The sequence below is a fragment of the Symphalangus syndactylus genome, chromosome 5, assembly GCF_028878055.3.
Source record: "Symphalangus syndactylus isolate Jambi chromosome 5, NHGRI_mSymSyn1-v2.1_pri, whole genome shotgun sequence".
Classification (NCBI taxonomy): Eukaryota; Metazoa; Chordata; class Mammalia; order Primates; family Hylobatidae; genus Symphalangus; species Symphalangus syndactylus.
This window is the reverse complement of record NC_072427.2, coordinates 16,215,981-16,237,067: the sequence shown is the minus strand read 5'-3', so window position 1 is coordinate 16,237,067 and position 21,087 is coordinate 16,215,981. Positions and strand designations below refer to the sequence as shown.

General features: G+C 49.3%; 1 protein-coding gene across 8 annotated transcripts; it reads left to right on the top strand.

Annotated features, from left to right (window-relative positions):
* Window positions 1-5,559: 5,559 nt before the first annotated feature.
* TTLL13 (tubulin tyrosine ligase like 13) lies at window positions 5,560-21,082 on the top strand. 8 transcript variants are annotated; one of them, XM_055277203.2, is made up of 17 exons: window positions 5,560-5,761; window positions 6,091-6,186; window positions 6,595-6,862; window positions 7,206-7,246; window positions 8,893-9,011; window positions 11,399-11,529; window positions 11,794-11,950; window positions 12,761-12,904; window positions 13,255-13,340; window positions 13,657-13,888; window positions 14,359-14,543; window positions 17,598-17,783; window positions 18,084-18,261; window positions 18,558-18,737; window positions 19,540-19,651; window positions 20,327-20,570; window positions 20,867-21,082. In XM_055277203.2, the coding sequence occupies exons 3-17, from the start codon at window positions 6,606-6,608 to the stop codon at window positions 21,060-21,062; spliced, it is 2,448 nt and encodes an 815-aa protein (XP_055133178.2). In that variant the 5' UTR covers window positions 5,560-5,761; window positions 6,091-6,186; window positions 6,595-6,605; the 3' UTR covers window positions 21,063-21,082. The 8 variants fall into 8 exon arrangements, with proteins under 8 accessions (XP_055133178.2, XP_055133179.2, XP_055133187.2 ...); XM_055277204.2 differs by lacking the exon at window positions 20,867-21,082 and having other exon boundaries at window positions 20,327-20,574; XM_055277212.2 differs by lacking the exon at window positions 20,867-21,082 and having other exon boundaries at window positions 19,821-20,570.
* Window positions 21,083-21,087: the final 5 nt, after the last annotated feature.

Sequence of the window (21,087 nt, the reverse complement as noted above, 5' to 3'; positions counted from 1 at the left end):
CCTCCCTGAGCCTCAGCCATCCCTCTTGGGGTCTTTCCCAAGTACTTTAGAAGCTCCTCTTTTTTTTATTTTTGAGACGGAGTCTTGCTCTGTCGCCCAGGCTGGAGTGCAGTGGCGCAATCTCAGCTCACTGCAAGCTCCACCTCCCGGGTTCACGCCATTCTCCTGCCTCAGCCTCTCCGAGTAGCTGGGACTACAGGCGCCCGCCACCACACCCGGCTAATTTTTTGTATTTTTAGTAGAAACGGGGTTTCACCGTGGTCTCGATCTCCTGACCTCGTGATCCGCCCGCCTCGGCCTCCCAAAGTGCTGGGATTACAAGCGTGAGCCACCGCACCCGGCCTGAAGCTCCTCTTGATGTAGACACAAAATCCAGAGCTAAGTCGTTGCTCCTCCATCTGCATCTGAGTCAATGTGGGAAACTTTTTTTATCTCATTGCTTTGTTCTGTCCTGTTACTCCAGAGATTTCACACTGGTTCCAGAGGAACTAGTCAGTAGACACTATTCTAAGAGAGTATGTGGGTGTGAAATCTCATTTTCCTTTTAGCCCCCTTGACTGTTATACAGCAGAAGTAAAAGAAGTCTTGGGTTGGCTGGGCGCGGTGGCTCACACCTTTAATCCTAGCACTTTGGGAAGCTGAGGCAGGCAAATCACTTGAAGTCAGGAGTTCGAGACCAGCCTGGCCAACATGGTGAAACCCCATCTCTACTAAAAATACAAAAATTAGCCAGGCGTTGTGGCGGGCACCTGTAATCCCATCTACTTGGGAGGCTGAGGCAGGAGAAACACTTGAACCCAGGAGGCGGTGGTTGCAGTGAGCTGAGATTGCGAGACTGTACTCCAGCCTGGGTGATGGTGCAAGACTCAGTCTCAAAAAAAATAAAGTCTTGGGTCTAGCTCTCAACAGAGATTATCACCGCCACCACTCCTTCCTCAAACATCCTGAAGGAATGAAGGTCCCTGTTCACAGCGTAAGGGTGAAAGGGGGCTCACACAGGTGGGTTCTGGATGCTGGCTGAGTGGGCTCACCCAGGAGGGGTTTTGATTTCTCTGCCTCCCAAAATGTGGGTCCTAGCCCTGGCTTAGGCCTTCAGGTCGTTGGCTCCCTATACCCAGGCCTGTATAAAGCCTTAGTTTCAAGTTTTCATTAGAGGTTTTACATCCCAAATGATGTTACAAAGTCTCCCTGTGATAAAGCAGAATATGCATCCATAACCCATTTTATAAGAAAAACAGTTTAGGCCGGGCGTGGTGGCTCAAGCCTGTAATCCCAGCAGTTTGGAAGGCAGGTGGATCACAAGGTCAGGAGTTCAAGACCAGCCTGGCCAACATAGTGAAACCCCGTCTCTACTAAAAATACAAAAATTAGCTGGGTGTGGTGGCACACATCTATAATCCCAGCTACTCAGGAGGCTGAGGCAGGAGAATCGCTTGGACCTGGGAGGCAGAGGTGGCAGTGAGCCGAGATTGCGCCACTGCACTCCAGCCTGGGCGGCAGAGAGAGACTTTGTCTCAAAAAAAAAAAAACAAAAAAACAAACAGAAAAGAAAAAGCAGTTTAACATTCTTTCAGAAAATGTTGACCACCCTCATATTTTTGGTAAACAGCAGTAATGTTTCCTAAATACTTTTTGCAAGCTTTTGCATGCATAAGCTCCAGTATCACACTTAATTTTGCTTGCTTGCTCTCTGAAGGGAGTTCGGGTGACCATTGCAGCAAAGTGGATTGTGCGTCCAAAGTGATAAGCCAAATATCAGGATCTTCCCAGTTTCTCCCTAGGACTGATGTTTAGAGGAAAGGCTTCCCTGACTCAAATACGTTTCTCCATATAAAAAGGGGAAAGTAAAATGGATTTTCTTTCTGGTGGTATTTCTCAGCCATTTATATGCTTTGTGAATCTTCAAGGGGATTTGGACTGCAGCTTTTTCTACTGAGTAGGAAACATGTAGGGGGTCCTTTGTACTCTGAGCCCTGGGCCTTGAGTATGGTAGGAAGTGCTGACCCAGCCCAGGACCTCCCCACGTTTTTGCTTAACTCTTCATGCAGAGGCCGGGCACGGTGGCACACTCCTGTAATCCCAGCACTTTGGGAGGCCGAGGCGGGCAGATCACCGGAGGTCAGGAATTCAAGACCAGCCTGACCAACATGGTGAAACCCAGTCTCTACAAAAATACAAAAATTAACCGGGCATGGTGGCATGCGCCTGTAATCCTAGCCACTCAGGAGGCTGAGGCAGAAGAATCGCTTCAACCCAGGAGGCAGAGTTTGCAATGAGCCAAGATCGTGCCATTGCACTCCAGCCTAGGTGACAGGGTGAGACTCTGTCTCAAAAAAAAAAAAAAAACAAAAAAAAAACGATAATCAGAACTCTTCATGCAGGGCCTCATGTACTAAGAGGGTTTAGACTTGATCTAATGGGAAACCTTGAAGAATACTTAATGTGGAGTAACAGCTTTACATTTGAGTAACAGCTTTGCATTTGAGGAAGAATACTTATGCTGTAATGGGGAGGATGGAGGGAGTGAAGAATAGAATCAGGGAATCCAATTAACAGACTGCTGAGGCCAGGTGCGGTAGCTCACGCCTGTAATCCCAGCACTTTGGGAGACCAAGGCAGGTGGATCACCTGAAGTCAAGGGTTTGAGAACAGCCTCACCAACATAGTGAAACCCCGTCTCTACTAAAAATACAAAAATTAGCCCGGCATGGTGGCAGACACCTGTAACCCCAGCTACTCAGGAGGCTGAGGCAAGAGAAACACTTGAACCTGGGAAGCAGAGGATGCAGTGAGCTGAGATTGAGCCATTGCACTCCAGCCTGGGCAACAGAGTGAGACTGTCTCAAAAAAAAAAAAAAAAAAGATTGCTGAATTGTGGTGATTCCGGCAAGAAATGATGGTCCAGGTCCTAGAACAGTCCCTAGAACACTAAATTGTTTGTTGATGCAGTGAGTGTCCTGGAAGTCAAGGGACTACAGAACATTTCCAGGAGGACCATTTCTTTCTTTCCTTTTTCTTTTCTTTTGAGACAGAGTCTCACTCTGTCATCCAGGCTGGAGTGCAGTGGCACACTCTCGGCTCACTGTAACCTCTGTGTCCCAGGTTCAAGCAATTCTCCTGCCTAGGCCTCCTGAATAGCTGAGACTACAGGCACGCACCACCACGCCCAGCTAATTTTTGTATTTTTAGTAGAGACGGGGTTTCACCATATTGGCCAGGCTGGTCTCAAACTCCTGACCTCGTGATCCACCTGCCTCAGCCTCCCAAAGTGCTGGGATTACAGCTGTGAGTCACCAGCCTTTTCTTTTCTTTTTTTTTTTTTTTTTTTTTTTTTTTAAGAGATGGAGTCTCACTGTATTGCCCAGCCTGGTCTCAAACTCCTGGCCTCCAGTGATCCTCCCGCCTCAGCTTTCCAAAGTGCTGGGATTACAGATGTAGGCTACCACACCTAGCCAGGAGGAGAGTTTCATATGAGAGTATCATATGCTGAAGAAAGATCAAGAAGTCTGTGAATCTGGCAGCCCATTTCTCCATCAGCTAGGAAGGACATTGGTGTTGAGGTTGACATACCTATCAAGGATAATAACTACCTTGGCTTCCAGTGTTTTGATGAAACCTCAGATGCATGACCTCTGGTTTCACATTGCTGTATCCCTGTATAGAGGGTTGTAGCCCTCTATACATTTGCTGTGGCTGAACCAGGAAAGAAGGCATATGCAGATTTCTAGAGAAATTATAATTCCATCAAAGATTTTTTTTGTTTGCTTGTTTTTTATGAGACAGAGTCTCCCTCTGTCGCCCAGGCTGGAGTGCAGTGGCACGATCTCCGTTCGCTGCAAGCTCCTGGTTCACACCATTCTCCTGCCTCAGCCTCCCAAGTAGCTGGGACTATAAGTGCCCGCCACCACGCCCGGCTAATTTTTTTTTTTTTTTTTTTTTTAGTAGAGAGGGGTTTCACCGTGTTAGCCAGGATGGTCTTGATCTCCTGACCTGGTGATCCGCCCACCTCGGCCTCCCAAAGTGCTGGGATTACAGGTGTGAGCCATCACACCCGGCCAGATATTTGTTTTTTTAAATATGAGTTCTCACTCTGTCACTCAAGCTGGAGTGCAGTGGCATAATCATAGCTCACTGCATCCTCTTAACTCCCACGCTCAAGAGATCCTCCCACCTCAGTCTTCCTAGTAGCTGGGACTACAGGGCCTGCCACCTAGCCTGGCTGATTCTATGAAAGATTTTGAAGAGATGAGGAAGGCTGGTATCTTTCAAAGTGCAAAGTGATTTTGGAATATAAAGTTTCTTTGGGTTGAATTACACGGAAGTTTATCACTAACTTATGTTCCTGAACTATGAAACATGAATATGTGGGCAAAGAAATAGTTTATAGACAATTAACAACAACAAAAACAGTCTATAAATTAGAGAATGTCCATGCCTTTTTAGGCCAGGAGCAGTGGTTCACGCCTGTAATCCCACCACTTTGGGAAGCCAAGGTGGGCAGGTCACTTGGGGCCAGGAGTTCAAGATCAGCCTGACCAACATGGCAAAACCCCGTCTCTACAAAAAATACAAAAATTAGCTGGGCATGGTGGTGCGCACCTGTAGCCTCAGCTACTTGGGAGGCTGAAGTGGGAGGATTGCTTGAGCCTGGGAGGCTAAGTAAAGTTGCAGTGAGCTGCGATCACACCACTGCACTCCAGCCTGGGCTACAAAGCAAGACCCTGTCTCAAAAAAAAAAAAAAAAAAGAAAAGTCTATGTCTTTTTAAAAGGATGGAAAAATTTTAAGTGTTCTCTAGATTTAGCCACACAGTATAATTTTAGTGTGACAAGTTGAGCTGAGTTGGGTGGAGGTGGTGAGCAGAAATCAAAGTGGGTGGATGTCAGGAAGAGAAGGTGACAGTGAAGGAGCACTGTGGTAAGGCGGTTTGGTTATTCCTTAGGGGAGCTGTCACAGTCCACCAGAGGGAAAGCCTTGAAAGGCACGTGGCCTTACCATGGCTGTCACTCTTGAATGCATAGGCTTTGCTAACTAAGAGTTACTAAAGAATTGAGCCCGGCGTGGTGGCGCGCTCCTGTAGTCGCAGCTACTGGGAGGCTGAGGCAGGAGGATTGCTTGAGCCCAGGAGGTCCAGGCTGCAGTGAGCTATGATTGTGCATTCCACCGCACTCCAGCCTGGGCGACACGGCAAGACCCCGTCTCAAAAAAAAAAGAATTGAGGAAAGGCAAACAGCTATTTGTCCTGATCATATGTTTGGCCAAATTCCTTGGCCCGGGGTTTAGGGAAAGATGGGAGTGCGGTGAGAACTGGCTTCGAAGCGGGAGGGCTGCAAGTCCCAGGATGCACCGGAGGAATCTGGCCTCGAGGCCAGCCAGCTCCAAAGGGCAAACGCAGTCGCCCCCGCCCAAGGTGGCCTCGGCCGGCGCCCAAGTGGGTGTAGCTGCGGGAAAGCCCCGCCCCCACAACGCTTCTCCAATGGGAACTGCCCTCGTGTCCATGGCAACGGCGGCGGCCTCGGGCCTGCTTAAGGAAACGCTGCCCCTGCAGCCGCCTTAGGAGTGAACCCCTGCGGGGGAGCAGGTTCCCCCTCGCGATCGTGAGGACAGCCAGTCCTGTGAAACGAGGAGGCGGTTCCGGACGCCCAGAAACGCCCAGGGAGAACTGGAGCCGGGGGAAGAGGGGACATGAGCGGCCAGCTGAGTCCAGCCCCAGGCCGCTAGGGGCGGACCCAGCAGCCCCTCAGCTCTCCTCGGAACCACGGGTGGGCAGTCTCCACCGTCACAGCCCAAAGGGTCTTAGCCATCGGGTGCCTGTCCCTAGTGTGTACACGTGCAGAAAATGAGTCGTGGGAGAGGGAAAGGGCCAGCGTAGGGGGCTTTTAGTCTTCAGCTGTATTTTATTTTATTTTATTTATTTATTTATTTAGAGACAGACTCTTGCTCTGTCGCCCAGGCTGGAGTGCAGTGGTGTGCTCTCTGCTCACTGCAACCTCCACCTCCCAGGTTCAAGTGATTCTCCTGCCTCAGCCTCCTGAGTAGCTGGGATTACAGGCAACGCACCACCACGCCCAGCTAATTTTTGTATTTTTAGGAAAGGCGGGGTTTCACCGTGCTAGCCAGGCTGGTCTCCAACTCCAGACCTCAAGTGATCTGCCTGCCTCAGCCTCCAAACGTGCTGGGATTACAGGCATGAGTCACCGCGCCTGGCCGATTCAGCTGTCTTTTAAAGCGAAGGTCCCCCCAGCACTCAGTCATCCTCTTTCCCAATCAGGAACAAAAGGGTCATGGTCATGGCCCGTACCATCTGTGTCCAACTCCTGAAGGCACCCCTGTGCGTTGTATGATCCAGTGTGATCCTGGATGATTGGGGCTTGTCATCAGGGAATCCACATCTCACTGGTATCTTCCACCCCCATGCACCTCCACCTACCTGGACACATCCCATTCCTCAGTGAAACTGTTTTGTCCTAAAGGGACAGCAACATTCCCTTATAACAGCATGAAGGTCGTTCTGGTGGATTCCTTCAGGCCCTCTAGGGCCTGAGGGAGGTCTGAGGTCTGATATACACTTCATTCCCACCCCCCAACCCCTCAGAATCTGAGAGAATGGAGCCGCGTACCTGTAGGACCAGCGAATCAGAGGAAGACTATGTTGAGGAAAAGGAATCTGAGAATTGTGTTAAAGAGGGAGCTACCATCCCCTCTAACTCTTCACAGCAGGCCCTCCTAAAAGCTGACTATAAGGCATTAAAAAATGGGGTTCCCTCACCCATTATGGCCACAAAAATTCCGAAGAAAGTCATAGTCCCAGTTGACACAGGCGACTTAGAAGCTAGGAGGAGGAAGAGAAGGCGGAAACGCAGGTAACTATTCCCTAGATACCCTCAACTGCCCAGCTCCAGGGGGTCACCCATTGGCCTCCCTTCAACATTTGGAGGAGCTGGGATCTCAGATCTTCCCTTTAGCCTACAAAAGAGGACAGGAAATGCTGGAGCATCATTAACCCTTTGATACAACAGAAACAAAATTCAGAACCATTTAGGCTGGCTCATTTTGGAATCCCAGCCTGTTTATGTCATCCTGGTCTGTCTTTTAAGTGGCTTCTAGAGAAAAGGAATTGTGTTGTGAATTTGTTGGATGTCTCTTCATCTGAGTACTTGTCCTTCCCTCCCACTCTGCCTGATTTATGCTATTCCTCTATTCCAGATCCCTGGCCATCAACCTGACCAACTGCAAGTATGAGAGTGGTAAGCACCCAGCCTGTTGCTCACACTGTGGTGCATAGCAGGGTGCCTACAGCTGCTGTTCTTCCGCTGGAATGGACCCCCGATCAGGCTTCCAGCCCCTGGGGCCTGGCAGGCTTGCCTATAACCTGTACTGAGCTTCCTAGGTGTCCTCTGCCTCAGACACTGGAAGCTGAGATGTTGCTGTTCCAGGTAGTCTCAGTGTTAGGGAGGGTATCTTCACAGTAAACAAGAAAAAAAAAAAAAAGAAAGTCCAAGAGCCACTACTGCCCCACCCTTCCCAGATTTTATTTATTTATTTTTTCGCTTTGTCATCCAGGCTGGAGTGCAGTATTGCAATCATAGCTTAATGCAGCCTTGAACTCCCGAGCTCAAGCCGTCTTCCTACCTGAGCTTCCCAGTAGCTGGGACTACAGGCCTGCACCACTATGCTCAGCTAATTCTTTTTTTTTTGAGACCGAGTTTTGCTCTTGTTGCCCAGGCTGGAATGCAATGACGTGATCTTGGCTCACTGCAACCTCCACCTCCCAGGTTCAAGCAATTGTCCTGCCTCAGCCTCCCAAATAGCTGGGATTACAGGCATGTGCCACCACATCTGGCTAATTTTGTACTTTTAGTAGACGGGGTTTCTCCATGTTGGCCAGGCTGGTCTTGAACTCCTGATCTCAGGTGATCCACCCACCTCAGCCTCCCAAAGTGCTGGGATTACAGGCGTGAGCCACCGTGCCCAGCCTGCCCAGCTAATTCTTAAATGTTTTGTAGAGACAGAGTCTTGCTATGTTGCCCAGGCTGGTCTTGAACTCCTGGGCTCAAGTGATCCTCCCACTTCAGCTTCTCAAAGGCCTAGGATAACAGGCAGAAGCCACCATGCCAGACCCTTCCCAGATTTTACCAGAGATGAGACAAGCTTAAAACAGTTTTTTCAAGGAAGATTTGAAGAGACTTCAACGATTAAGAAAAAAAAAAATCTCCAGCTAGGTCCTTCCCCTAATATTCCCTCTGGCATCTTTATAAGGAGCCACACAAGTATGGAGTGTGAAGTGCCAGTGTGACCCCTACCTATAGGCAGCTCTCCAAGCCATAAACATCCCTGATTGAGAGATAAGACTGACAGGAGCAGCCAGGCGCGGTGGCTCACGCCTGTAATCCCAACACTTTGGGAGGTCAAGGCAGGCGAATCTCCTGAGGTCAGGAGTTCGAGACCAGACTGGCCAACATGGTAAAACCCCGTCTCTACTAAAAATACAAAAATTACCCAGGTGTGGTGGTGGGTGCCTGTAATCCCAGCTATTGGAGAGGCTGAGGCACAAGAATCGCTTGAACCTGGGAGGTGGAGGTTGCAGTGAGCCGAGACCGTGCCACTGCACTCCAGCACAACAAGGGCGAAACTCCGTCTCAAAAAAACAAACAAGCAAGCAAACAAAAAACCAGGTTCTAGTTTTCTCTGCTAGGTATTTTGGAAGGGCCCTGACGGCCCCTAAGAACTTGAGATTGTCATGTGGTAACTAAAGTACAAGGCTGAGGCAAGAACTACCTCCCTCTTCAGCCTGCCCTCGTGTCAGGTGTATACCTTATCTGACCCAGCTACACAGTTCCAGGGCTTGTTGCTCCTGTCCATGCTGGCACTACTGATCTCCCTGTCTCTGCAGTGCGTCGGGCAGCCCACATGTGTGGCCTGAAGGAGGTGGGGGAGGATGAAGAGTGGACTCTGTACTGGACAGACTGCGCTGTCTCGCTGGAACGAGTCATGGACATGAAGAGGTTTCAGGTACCCATCTCCTGACCTGAGAGCCGACAGGGGCTAGGGCCCCAGAATGACTATTCCCACCTCCTTGCCCAGGCACCCAAGACTCTTACTCTTTGTGGCTGTCCCCTTGTGCAGACAGGAAAGACCACCCCCAGAGTCTTCTTTTCCAATGGGAAGATCTCCTCTTGGAGATCTTGGGTTTCTGGAATTACCCGAAGGAAGTGTCTGATGGGCACATCCTATCTCATTATTTGCACTTTGCTTGGTGGCATCTGTGTGTAGCTGGCCCTCTCCAGGGTGGGTGAGCCCATCTTAGGGAGAATACTGGGAGGCAGCTTCAGAGCTAACAGCAGGGGCAGTTGAATGATCCAGCCTTCTAAGCAACTTAGCTTAGCATTCCACATCCATTAGGAGACTGCAGGGTCCTGCCTGGTGGCAAGAAATTCAGGAATGATCCACTGGGGTCCACAAGAATAGAACTGCCTTGTGACATTTTTATTATCCTCTAATTGGGCATTTGTAGTGATCAGCAATAAAATAATTTAAAAGAGTCTGCAGGCTTATTCTTTGGGGAAGCCAGGCAGGAAGTTGAGGAAATTAAAACCTGTCCCACATCTAGTCTTGGGAGAGGTGCCCAAGAGAGAAAGCAAGTGCTAGAAGTTCTCAAGAAGCTCCAGAGGAGGTTGGGTGTGGTGGCTCACACCTGTAATCCCATCACTTTGGGAGGCGAAGGCGGGTGGATCACTTCAGGTCAGGAGTTCGCTTGAACGAAGGAGGCGGAGGTTGCAGTGAGCAGAGATCATGCCACTACACTCCAGCCTGGGTGACAGAGTGAGACCCTGTTTTAAAAAAAAAAAAAAAAAATGCTGGGCACAGTGGCTCACACCTGTAGTCCCAACACTTTGGGAGGCCGAGGCGGGCGGATCACAATGTCAGGAGTTCAAGACCAGCCTGACTAACAGGGTAAAACCCCATCTGTACTAAAAATACAAAAATTAACCAGGCGTGGTGGCACACACTTGTAATTCCAGCTACTTAGGAGGCTGAGGCAGGAGAATCACTTGAACCAGGGAGGCGGAGGTTGCAGTGAGCCAAGATCGCATCATTGCACTCCAGCCTGGGTGACAGAGCGAGACTCCATCTAAAAAAAAAAAAAAAAAAAAAAAAAAAAAAAAAAGAAGCTCCAAAGGAGGGGCATTTGTAAAATGAGGACTGCAGGCTGAGCACAGTGGCTCATGCCTGAAATCCCTTTGGGAAGCCAAGGCGGGCAGATTGCTTGAACTCAGGACTTTGAGACCAGCCTGGGCAACAGGCAAAACCCCATCTCTACCAAAAATACAAAAAGAAAAAAAAATTAGCCAGGCGTGGTGGTGCATGCCTTTAGTCCCAGCTACTTGGGAGGCTGAGGCAGGAGGATCCCTTGAGCCCGGGAGGCAGAGGCTGCAGTGAGCTGAGATCATACCACTGCACTCCAGCCTGGGCAACAGAGGGAGACCCTGTCTCAGGGAAGGGGGAAAAAAAAAGGATGAGGATAACAATAAATTAGCAGCATTTATTGAGGGCTTACGGCACAACAGACTCCGTGTTAAGTGCTTTTATATTATTACCCCATTAAATCCTCAAGAACAGCCCTGAGCAGCAGATACCCCTTGGTTAGGACATGGAGGGTCAGAAATACTAAGTTCATACAGTGACTGCAGCCAGTGATTGGGAAACCCAGTGGAGAGCACTTAGCATACTCTTTGTGGCTGTCCCCCTGTGCAGACAGGAAAGACAATCCCCAGGGTATTCTTTTCCAATGGAAAGATTCTCTTCCTGGGTCTCTGGAATTACCTGAAGGAAGTGTCTGGTGGGCACATCCTATCTCATTATTTGTTCTTTACTTGGTGGCATCCCAGATGCTGCCACCCATCCGGCAGGACAGAGCAGCCAGGGGTTTCTGGCAGGCACCAGGGCGATGCCATGCCCTCTGTGGGTGTCATGGTATCACATTCCTTGGGGCTGGTTCTTAGTTTCATTTTATCTTTTGTGTCTTTTGGGGAATGCTTTCGTCTCATTGTCCGCTTTGTGCTATCATGCATTAGTTACTGTTAGAGGACTAGGCCTGGTGAGGGATGTTAGAAGGTGAACTGTGGAAGCCACAGTCTTGGCTAGGTACATCCTTTCTCACCACCCCTCATTTGCTGAGCTCAGTGTGGATGTGTGTGTTCGGTAGGAGTCACAGAGGGTTTTCTCACCTGCCTTAAGGAATCTTCCTATTTTTGCGCTTGGGGTCCTTGGTGCAGTGCTTACCTCCACTGTGACTTCTCCCTTAACCTTCCCAATCCTCCTTCACTGCTTCCTGGGATGCCCAGGTGCTAGGAAATGCCACTTACTCTGGGAGCTCATACTAACTGGCTGTGTTTCAGAAAATCAACCACTTCCCTGGCATGACAGAAATCTGCCGCAAAGATCTGCTGGCTCGGAACCTCAACCGCATGTACAAACTCTATCCCTCTGAGTACAACATCTTCCCCCGCACCTGGTGCCTCCCCGCAGAGTGAGTGGGTCTGGCTTCCCATGCTGAGATACCAGGGGGAGGAAAAGGGTTGCTCTCAGAGTTCCCTCCAGGCTTGGTCTTGTGACCTAGGAATGTCTCAGAGGGATGGAAATGGAACGAGAAAGTTTCAGCTGGTCAAAGAAAAGAGGGTCTGAGACTGAGTGCTCCAGGAAGAGCATGGACTAGATAGCAGGAAGAGCTCCATGGGGCCCCAGGAAAGCCACGATGCACAGAAACCTTTTGACCGGCCCTCTCTGCACATAGCTACGGGGACTTCCAGTCCTATGGTCGTCAGCGAAAAGCCCGCACGTATATCTGCAAGCCAGACAGTGGCTGTCAGGGACGTGGCATCTTCATTACCCGAAATCCCCGGGAGATCAAGCCAGGAGAGCATATGATCTGCCAGCAATACATCTCCAAGGTGAAGGATGCCTCAGGACCATCAGCCTTCCCCAATCCCCAGCACTGGGCTGCCTCATCTCTCCCAAAACCAGGGAGGAAGCTGGTCTTAGGCTTCTACCCTTCCCACTAGCCCCGTTTTCCTGGAGGCAGTATCCAGCCATGGTTCAGAACCAGCCGCCTGGGGTTGAATCTCAGCTTTCCACTTCCCAGATATGTGGCCTTGGGCAAGTTTCTTACCTTCTCTCTGTGCCTCTGTCTCCCTCTTTCTTTCTTTCCTTTCTTCCTTCCTTTTCTTCCTTTCTTTCCTTCCTTCTTTCTCCCTTTCCTTCCTTCCCTCCTTCCTTTCCTTTCCTTTCCTTTCCTTCCTTTCTCTTTCTCTCCCTCTCTCTCTCTTTCTTTCGATGGAGTCTCGCTGCGTTGCCCAGGCTGGAGTGCTGTGGAGTGATCTTGGCTCACTGCAACCTCCGCCTCCCAGGTTCAAGCAGTTCTCTGCCTCAGCCTCCTGAGTAGCTGAGATCACACGCGCCCGCCACCACGCCCAGTTAATTTTTGTATTTTTAGTAGAGGTGGGGTTTCACCATCTTGGCCAGGCTGGTCTTGAACTCCTGACCTCGTGATCCACCCTCCTTGGCCTCTCAAAGCGTTGGGATTACAGGCATGAGCCACCATGCCTGGCCTCTCCTCATTTATTAAGTGGGAGTAATAACAGTAACTACTTTGCATGGTTATTGTGGAAATTCAATGAGCTGTGTATGTGAAGCACTTACAACAGCACATAGCAGGGACTTCAAAAGTGTTATTATTCCCTCATGGGTTTGCATGCTCCCAGCCCTTCCTCATTGATGGCTTCAAGTTTGATATGCGAATCTACGTCCTGATCACATCCTGTGACCCTCTCCGGATCTTCATATATGAGGAGGGCCTAGCCCGTTTTGCCACCACGCCCTATGTGGAGCCCAGCCATAACAACCTGGTAAGCGGACTGGGAAGCACTCTTCTTTTCCACTGCCATGAGTGCTGAGGTTCTCTAGAGAAACATGGTAGACAGGTTTGTCATTGTTACCAAAGAAAAAGGAATGAAGCCAGCAAGAGCTGCAGCATCTAGCTGGGAGGCAAGTGGTTGGTAGGAGGTGAATGAGAAAAGCACCCGGAGGAGCCCAGCACACCCTCTTCCCCAAGATCATCCAGAATAGCAGTCCTCTGGTGGAGAGAGACAGGAGACAAGAGATCCTTGGGAGGGGTGAGGAACAACAAGGTAATGAAGGGCTGGAGAGGACGGCCGCATGCAGACAGTCTGAGACCACAGGGCCACTCTCTCCACAGGACAATGTCTGCATGCACCTGACCAACTATGCTATCAACAAACACAATGAGAATTTTGTCCGGGATGGCGCTGTGGGCAGTAAGAGGTACTCCCTACTCTGTTTTTTCCTGTTTCCTCTGCCCCTTAGCCCCATAGTCCCAGTAGCCCATGAAACCGAGCTGGCTCTTGGGAGGCTAATTGCCCAGGGAAACTCAGCCTTTATAGACCCTGTCCTGTGCCTGCACTTTGGAGCTCTAAGTGCAGCCCCAAACCCCACCCTGATAACTAGTCCCTGCTCCAAACTGCTAGCAGCCCTTCAAAGCCCGGGCATGCAATTAGCGTTAGTGTGAGGGAGCCTCCTGCCTACAGCCTGGCCCCAGTGGCCTAGAAACTGGCCTTCCTCTGAGCACTGGGCCTCGCAGGAAGCTGTCAACACTCAACATCTGGCTGCAAGAGCACAGCTACAACCCTGGAGAGCTGTGGGGGGACATCGAGGACATCATCATCAAAACCATCATCTCAGCCCATTCTGTTCTACGCCACAACTACCGAACCTGTTTTCCCCAGTATCTGAATGGAGGTACATGCGCCTGTTTTGAGATCCTTGGTTTTGACATCTTGCTGGACCACAAGTTGAAGCCCTGGCTGCTAGAGGTGAGGATTATCTCCTAGGCTTTGCAAAACCAAGGTCCAGAGGCCTCCTTGAATAGGACACCTGGGACAGGGGTATACTCAGGTGGTGGAACACAGAATGGGAGAGTGAAAGCCCTGGGGTGGGCGGGAATCAGCAGAAGGCATAAGATCTCTACCCTTTTGACCTGCTGAGTCAAATCTTGGTGGTTTTTGGCCTCTACCATAGGAATGCAGGTTTGGGATCCCCAGTGCCCTAATGTAAGTCTTTAGGGACACACTATCTGAGAGGCAGGCAAGCTGATTTGCTCTCACTGGTCTGTGAATTGGAGATCTCTATGGCAGAGTTTTGTGGCCTTGGAAGCCAGAGCATCCAGCCTCCCTGGCTGAGGCCATGGGAGAGGAATATCTTAGACCCTCTAGTTATGCCTGCAAGAGGCCACCACCTGCTCAGGTGGTCTGGGAAAGGGGTGTATAATGACTCCTCCTGGCAGGTAAACCACTCTCCAAGCTTCACCACGGACTCACGCCTTGATCAAGAGGTAAAGGATGCACTTCTCTGTGATGCTATGACCCTTGTCAACCTCCGGGGCTGTGACAAAAGAAAGGTGATGGAAGAGGATAAGCGGCGAGTCAAGGAACGGCTCTTCCAGTGCCACCAACAGCCAAGAGAATCTAGGTGTGCTAGGTGTCTGGCATGTGTTTAGTTCTTCATTATTCCTGAGAGTAAAAGTCCTCCTTTAGATGAAGAATGTGGCCTGTGGCTGATTTGCTATCAAAAACAACTTTTTGCATAGATAATATGTTCATATTTGCATTAAAAAAAATCACAGGGCCAGGCTTGGTGGCTCATATCTGTAATCCCAGCACTTTGGGAGGCCGAGGCAGGAGGATTGCTTGAGCCCTGGAGTTCAAGATCAGACTGGGCAACATGTGAGACTCTGTCCCTAAAACACAAAAAAGAAACAAAAGAATAATAATTAAAAAATAAAAAATTAGCTGGGCAAGGTGGCGTGCCTGTATTCCCAGCTACTCAGGAGGCTGAGGTGGGAGGATTACTTGAGCCCAGGAGGTCCAGACTGCAGTGACCCATGTTTGCACCACTGCACTCCAGCCTGGGCAACAGAGTGAGACCCTGTCTCAAAAAAAAAAAATCATATATCATAGATAAGTTCAAAATTTTAAAAATACAGAGGATAGTCTTCCTCCTCCCCTTCTCCTCCAGGTACTCAGTTTTCCTCTCTGGAGCCAATCAACATTCCTACTATCATGTGTATATAGTAAGCATTTAATATATATGTATTTATACAAAATATTTTTCTCCCTACCTACCCAGACAGAGGCATAACTTTCACACTGTCTGCACCCTGGTTAGGAATGTATTTTAGAGCCATTCCCATGTTAGCACATAAGGAGCTTTCTGTGGTTTGATTAGCTGGTTTGTTTTTCTAACAAATCTCCTTTAGAAACCAGTTCCTGAGAAACTTTGTAATAAAGAAACACAGAAAACGGTTTAGTCATTCAATAATAGAGAATCGTTTACATCCGTGTTGGTCACCCATTGTTGTTTTCTTTGTAAAATGAGTTACAAACATGGTAACTGGTTACCAATACTAAAATTGTAATTTGTTAATGATACATACAAATGAATTTGAGTAGATGTACAGTTATCACTATGATCACATTGCTCTTCCCACTTGCATTCCAATATGCAGGGGCAATGTGTGTTTGATTCCCCATAAGAGCCACAGGGCCTGGAACACCGTAAGCACTCAGATGTCTGCGTGATGAATGGAAGTGAAGTAGAACTGTAATATACTGGCTATTCCTACAAGACTGGACTGTGTACCTGAGGGTCATGAAATGTGTCTTTCAATAAGGAAAAATGGTTGAACAGTACCAGACTAAATAAACAAGATACAATCATACACTAGAGTACTAGGCAGCCATTTAAAAATGTTGTGGCCAGGTGTGGTGGCTCACGCCTGTAATCCCAGCACTTTGGGAGGCTGAGGCGGGTGGATCCCTTGAGCTCACGAGTTTGAGACCAGCCTGGGCAACATGCAAAACCCTGTCTCTACAAAAAATACAAAAATTAGCCAGGCGTGGTGGTGCGTGCCTATGGTCCCAGCTACTCAGGAGGCTGAGGTGAGAGGATGGCTTGAGCCTGGGAGGCTGAGGTGATAGCAAACTGAGACTACATCACTGCACTCCAGCCTGGGCGATAGAGTGAGACCTTGTTTCAAAAAATTAAATTAAAAAATAAAATTAAAATATTGTTGTATTATTTCATTTGAAGCAAGCAAGCAAGCGGCCAGGCACAGTGACTCAGACCTGTAATCTCAGCCCTTTAGGAGGCCGAGGTGGGCGGATCAGGAGGTCAAGAGATCGAGACCATCCTGGCCAACATGGTGAAACCCCATCTCTACTAAAAATACAAAAATTAGCTGGGCGTGGTCGTGCATGCCTGTAGTACCAGCTACTCAGAAGGCTGAGGCAGGAGAATCGCTTGAACCCGGGAGGCGGAGGTTGCAGTGAGCTGAGACTGTGCCACTGCACTCCAGCCTGGGTGACAGAGCAGGACTCTGTCTCAAAAAAAAAAAAAAAAAAAAAAAAAGAGAAAGAAAGGAAGGAAGGACGCACATATGCATGCACAAGCTAGTGAGTGGCAGAGCCAGGATTCAAAGTCAAGAGGTCCTGCCTTAGATCCATGCTCATAATCAACATGCTAATTGCAGAGTAAGATTATGGGAGGCTTTATCTTCTTTCTGCTCTTCTAAATTTTCTGTAATGAACACATATTACTTTTTTCTTTTTTTTTTTTTGGAGACTAGTCTCACTCTGTTGTCTAGGCTGGAGTGCAGTGCTGCGATCTTGGCTCACTGCAACTTCCACCTCCTGGGTTCAAAAAATTTTCCTGCCTCAGCCTCCCAAGCAGCTGGGTCTACAGGCACACGCCACCATGCCCAGATAATTTTTGTATTTTTAGTAGAAACAGGGTTTTGCTATGTTGGCCAGGCTGTTCTCGAATTCCCAACCTCAAGTGATCCACCCGCCTTGGCCTCCCAAAGTGCTTGCATTACAGGCATAAGCCACCATGCCCGGCCACTTTTTTTTTTTTTTTCAAATGGAAAGCTTATATCAAAACATATGTTACTTTTACAATCACAAACCTAAAAGACTATGATAATGGACTGCTAGCTTCTGAGTAGACCCCTCTCCACTTAAGATGAAAATCAGGCCGAGTACGGTGGCTCACGCCTATAATCCCAGCACTTTGGGAGGCCGAGGTGGGTGGATCACTTGAGGTCCAGCCTTGCCAACATGGTGAAACCCTGTCTCTACTAAAAATACAAAAATTGGCCAGGTATGGTGGTGTATGCCTGTAATCCCAGCTACTTGGGAGGCTGAGGCAGGAGAACTGCTTAAACCTGGGAGGCAGAGGTTACAGTGAGTGGAGATTGCGCCAGTGCACTCCAGCCTGGGCAACAGTGCAAGACCCTGTCTCAAAAAAGAAAAGAAAAGAAAATCAGATTTCTGGAAGTCAAGGCTATTTTCATGGCTACCCACATGTGGCGCTGGCCAAAGATGGGCTTGGCAGCTTTCCCTACTTGGGCAGGGGCCCGGGAGGTCAAGAAGCCAGCAGGAGGGTCTCCAAACCTTAGTCAGTCTTCCTTTTCCTACTGAACATTCCCACAGCCCTCCTCTGACTCACTGAGCTTGCTTTCCACAGGAAAGAAAAAACTGAGTCATCCCATGTGGCAATGCTGGACCAGGAACGATATGAGGATTCTCACCTGGGAAAATACCGGCGGATCTACCCTGGGCCTGACACAGAGAAGTATGCCCGCTTCTTCAAGCACAATGGCTCCCTCTTCCAGGAGACTGCTGCTTCCAAGGCCAGAGAGGAGTGTGCCAGGTACTTTGACCCACATTCTCCTCTGCACACCTAGGTGGGGACAAGTCCTGAAGCTGCACTGCTTCCCAGCAGGGAAAGAGGAAGCCAGACACAAGCAAAGAGGAATGGAGCTATAAATCCTATCAGACTCTTAGTGACTCTTTTCAGTTTAGTAGGTTACCTATCTTCCCCTCTCATTGCTCTCCCATCAGTCCTAAGAACAGATTGTAATTTCCTACTCTTTCCTCATCCCCATTTTTCCTCACCCCTCTTCTCCCCAATACCATTTCTCTAGTGTCTGAAGCTGCTGTGTCTTGTCAGGCAGCAACTAGAGGAGATCCACCTTAAGCAGGAACAGCAGGAGACCTGGGGTACTAAGAGGCGAAAGGCCAAGGACCAGAACCAGGGTGAATCAGCTGGGGAGAAAAGCCGACCCAGGGCAGGGCTCCAGAGCCTTTCCACCCGCTTGGCTTACAGGAACCGCAACTGGGAGAAAGAGGTGCCAGGGGTTTTGTAGCTCTTGTCTTTCTGCAAGAAAATGGGTTGGGACAACTAGAGAGGGGAATGAATCTCTGCTGTCCTCTCCTCCCCATGCACAAGAGAGAGAAGAATTCCTAATCAGTAAATTGAATCTGATCCTTTGGAAGATGAAGTGAGAGAATGGACAGCAAAAGGAACCTTCCTGGGTCAGGGAAGGGATAAGGGTAGAGTGGGCAGGAGGCCTGCAGCCATCCTGGGCGATGGTTTGGGACTTATCCTTGGAGATCCTGCATTTCTCTCTCATGTACCTTGTAGCTGCTGCCGGGACAGCTGGACACCATGAGGCCTCAAGAAATTGTGGAAGAGGAGGAGCTGGAGCGGATGAAGGCCCTGCTACAAAGGGAGACTCTCATCCGAAGCCTGGGTATTGTAGAGCAGCTCACCCGTCTGCAGCACCCTGGCCCCCAGGGCCAGAAAAAACTTCATGAGAGTCAGGTGAGGGTCCCTGTGAAGTCTCCCAGAGGAAAAGGGAACAAGGGCTGTCATCCCAGGTCATGGTGGTGGTCTCAACAAAGGAGGCTTGTGTGATGGTATCTGTCAGTGGAGCCTGGGAAAGCAGAGTGCGCTAGCTGGACCTTGGGAGCGGGTCTGTTGATTCCTTTTGTGTCTGTTCCCAAGCTCCTTTGTTTTAGGTATGACATCCAGCAAAGTGCAGCTCCAAACCTTCTCATTTACTAGAAACTTGCTCTCTATATTCCTGTCCCAAAATAACCCCACACTCATGACTGACAAATAACAAGGCCACCACCCTCAGTGGCTTCTGTATAATTTTCTCCCCAGTACCGCCAGTGCCCTGGCTCTAATGGGAGATAAGTACAGAGATTTGGGCCAACAAAAGAGCTGCCGCTTTCATTATTCCCTGGGCTAGCAGCAAACCTGTTGGGTCTTCTGTTTTTGTTGAACCCCAAAGGAGTATCTGGTTAAATAGTGGCCACGGCCTAGAAGAGATTTTTTTTCAGTTACCTCCTTCTTCCAACACTCCATCCAAACTTACATAAAAATGTGGTAAGGGGCTGCTCTTCTCCTCTAGCCTAGATTTTGTTAGGACAGGCTGGGCAGTCAAGAACTGAAATCTATGAGTCTGGTCCTATTGGTGCTCCTAAGAGGGGCGGCCACAGAGCAGGGCGCTCCTCATTTCCTGCATCCAGTTCTGCCCCATGAATCAATCCCCAGGATCTTAGGGGCACTGCCAAGCATGAATGCTGCAATCCCACATGTTCTCCGGTGCCATCTGCAGCCCAAAAACTTCAACTGGACAGGAGAGCCGGCAGCCATCAACTCCTGTTCATTGTCAATGAAGAAAGCTGGGAGGCGCTGTTTTTCCAATGCCAGAATCAGGCTCACTAGCCGTAAGTATGCAAAAGTAGCTTTGGTCATTTTGACCTATGTAAATCCCACTAGCAAGCACAGAGCTTGGATGCCCCTAACATATAATATGGCACTTCCACCAGTGTAAGAATGGGGAAGTTAGGGTACCCATTTATTTTCTCTTTTTTTTTTTTTTTTTTTTTTTTTGAGACAAGGTCACGCTCTGTCACCAAGGCTGAAGTACAATGGCTTGATCTCACTTCACTGCAACCTCCACTCATGGGCTCAAGTACTTCTCCTGTCTCAGCCTCCTGAGTAGCTGGGACTATAGGCACACACCACCATGCTCAGCTAACTTTTGTATTTTTTGTTTTTGCCATGTAGCCCAGGCTGGTCTTGAACTCCTGATCCACCCAACTCAGCCTCCCAAAGTGCTAGGATTACAGGTGTGAGCCACCGCACCGGGCCTATTTAATCCTTTCTGTACACTAGACCCTGGTGATAGAAATGGTAGAAATACAGTCCTAGCACTCAAGAGGTAATAGGAACATGGACAAGAAGACATACCATACCAATTACAATACAGTTGGGAAAGACAGTGGAGGGAAGCATGAGATGCCCTTCCTCTGTGTTGGTAATTGGGCCACAGTTGGGAAAGAGGTGAGCAAATCTCTTCTGTGAATACCAACTCAGGGACATCCATGTTTCCACTGCAGAAGGACAAGCCAGCAGAAGGCTAGAAGCCATAAATCGAGTCCTGGCAGGATCAGTGCCACCCACTTTAACCCCAAAGCAGGGCTATTTTCTGCAACCAGAAAGAGTGGCATCTGACTCACGGACTGAATGCACCTTGCCCTCCATGGTAAACTCTGAACACAGAGCAGCCAAGGTTCCCCTCTGCCCTGCGTCTGCACCCGTGCTGCAGCGTTCCAGAGCACTCCTCAGCATCAATCAGTTCAGGTAAAAGCAGGAGGGAAGCACTCTACCTCTCCTGGAGAACTTCCCCTGGTTTCCAAAGGGCATTCAATCTTTGCTAAATCAAAGACTGCCACCAAGTTCCACTTTGAAAAGCCCTGCCCAGGAACCCCATTTGTATAAGGCAAAATACAGACACCAAGAATTCCTCAATACCCTAAGATTAACTGGGGATCGGAAAAGACTAGAAGATGAAGAGGCGCCAAGGCCAGCCATGTACTCATTTCTGCTCATCAAGCCTTAGCCTGGGTTTATCGCTAGGTGATGGGTCTGAACCCTAGGTGCGGCCCGGGGCTGGAGGCCATCCAGGAGACAAAGAGCCCCTTTCCCAGAGGAGCCGAGTGCCCAAGGCACTGGGCTGTCGCCGTCAGAAGACTGCCGAGCGGAAGCCCTGCCCACCGAGGTGGCGGAGACAGGCAGGCCTGGGCAGCCGCTGGGGCGGAGGGACGGCTCTTGGAAACTGAATCCGTACTTTAATTAAAGTTTATGCAGTTTTCCAGGA

Excerpts from the sequence above, each read along its gene's own strand:
- TTLL13 (XM_055277203.2), top strand. The coding sequence starts at position 6,606 with ATGGAGCCGCGTACCTGTAGGACCAGCGAATCAGAGGAAGACTATGTT. Across the intron at positions 13,341-13,656 it reads GGCGCTGTGGGCAGTAAGAG|GAAGCTGTCAACACTCAACA; the intron begins GTACTCCCTACT and ends TGGGCCTCGCAG. Across the intron at positions 19,652-20,326 it reads CAGAATCAGGCTCACTAGCC|AAGGACAAGCCAGCAGAAGG; the intron begins GTAAGTATGCAA and ends TTTCCACTGCAG.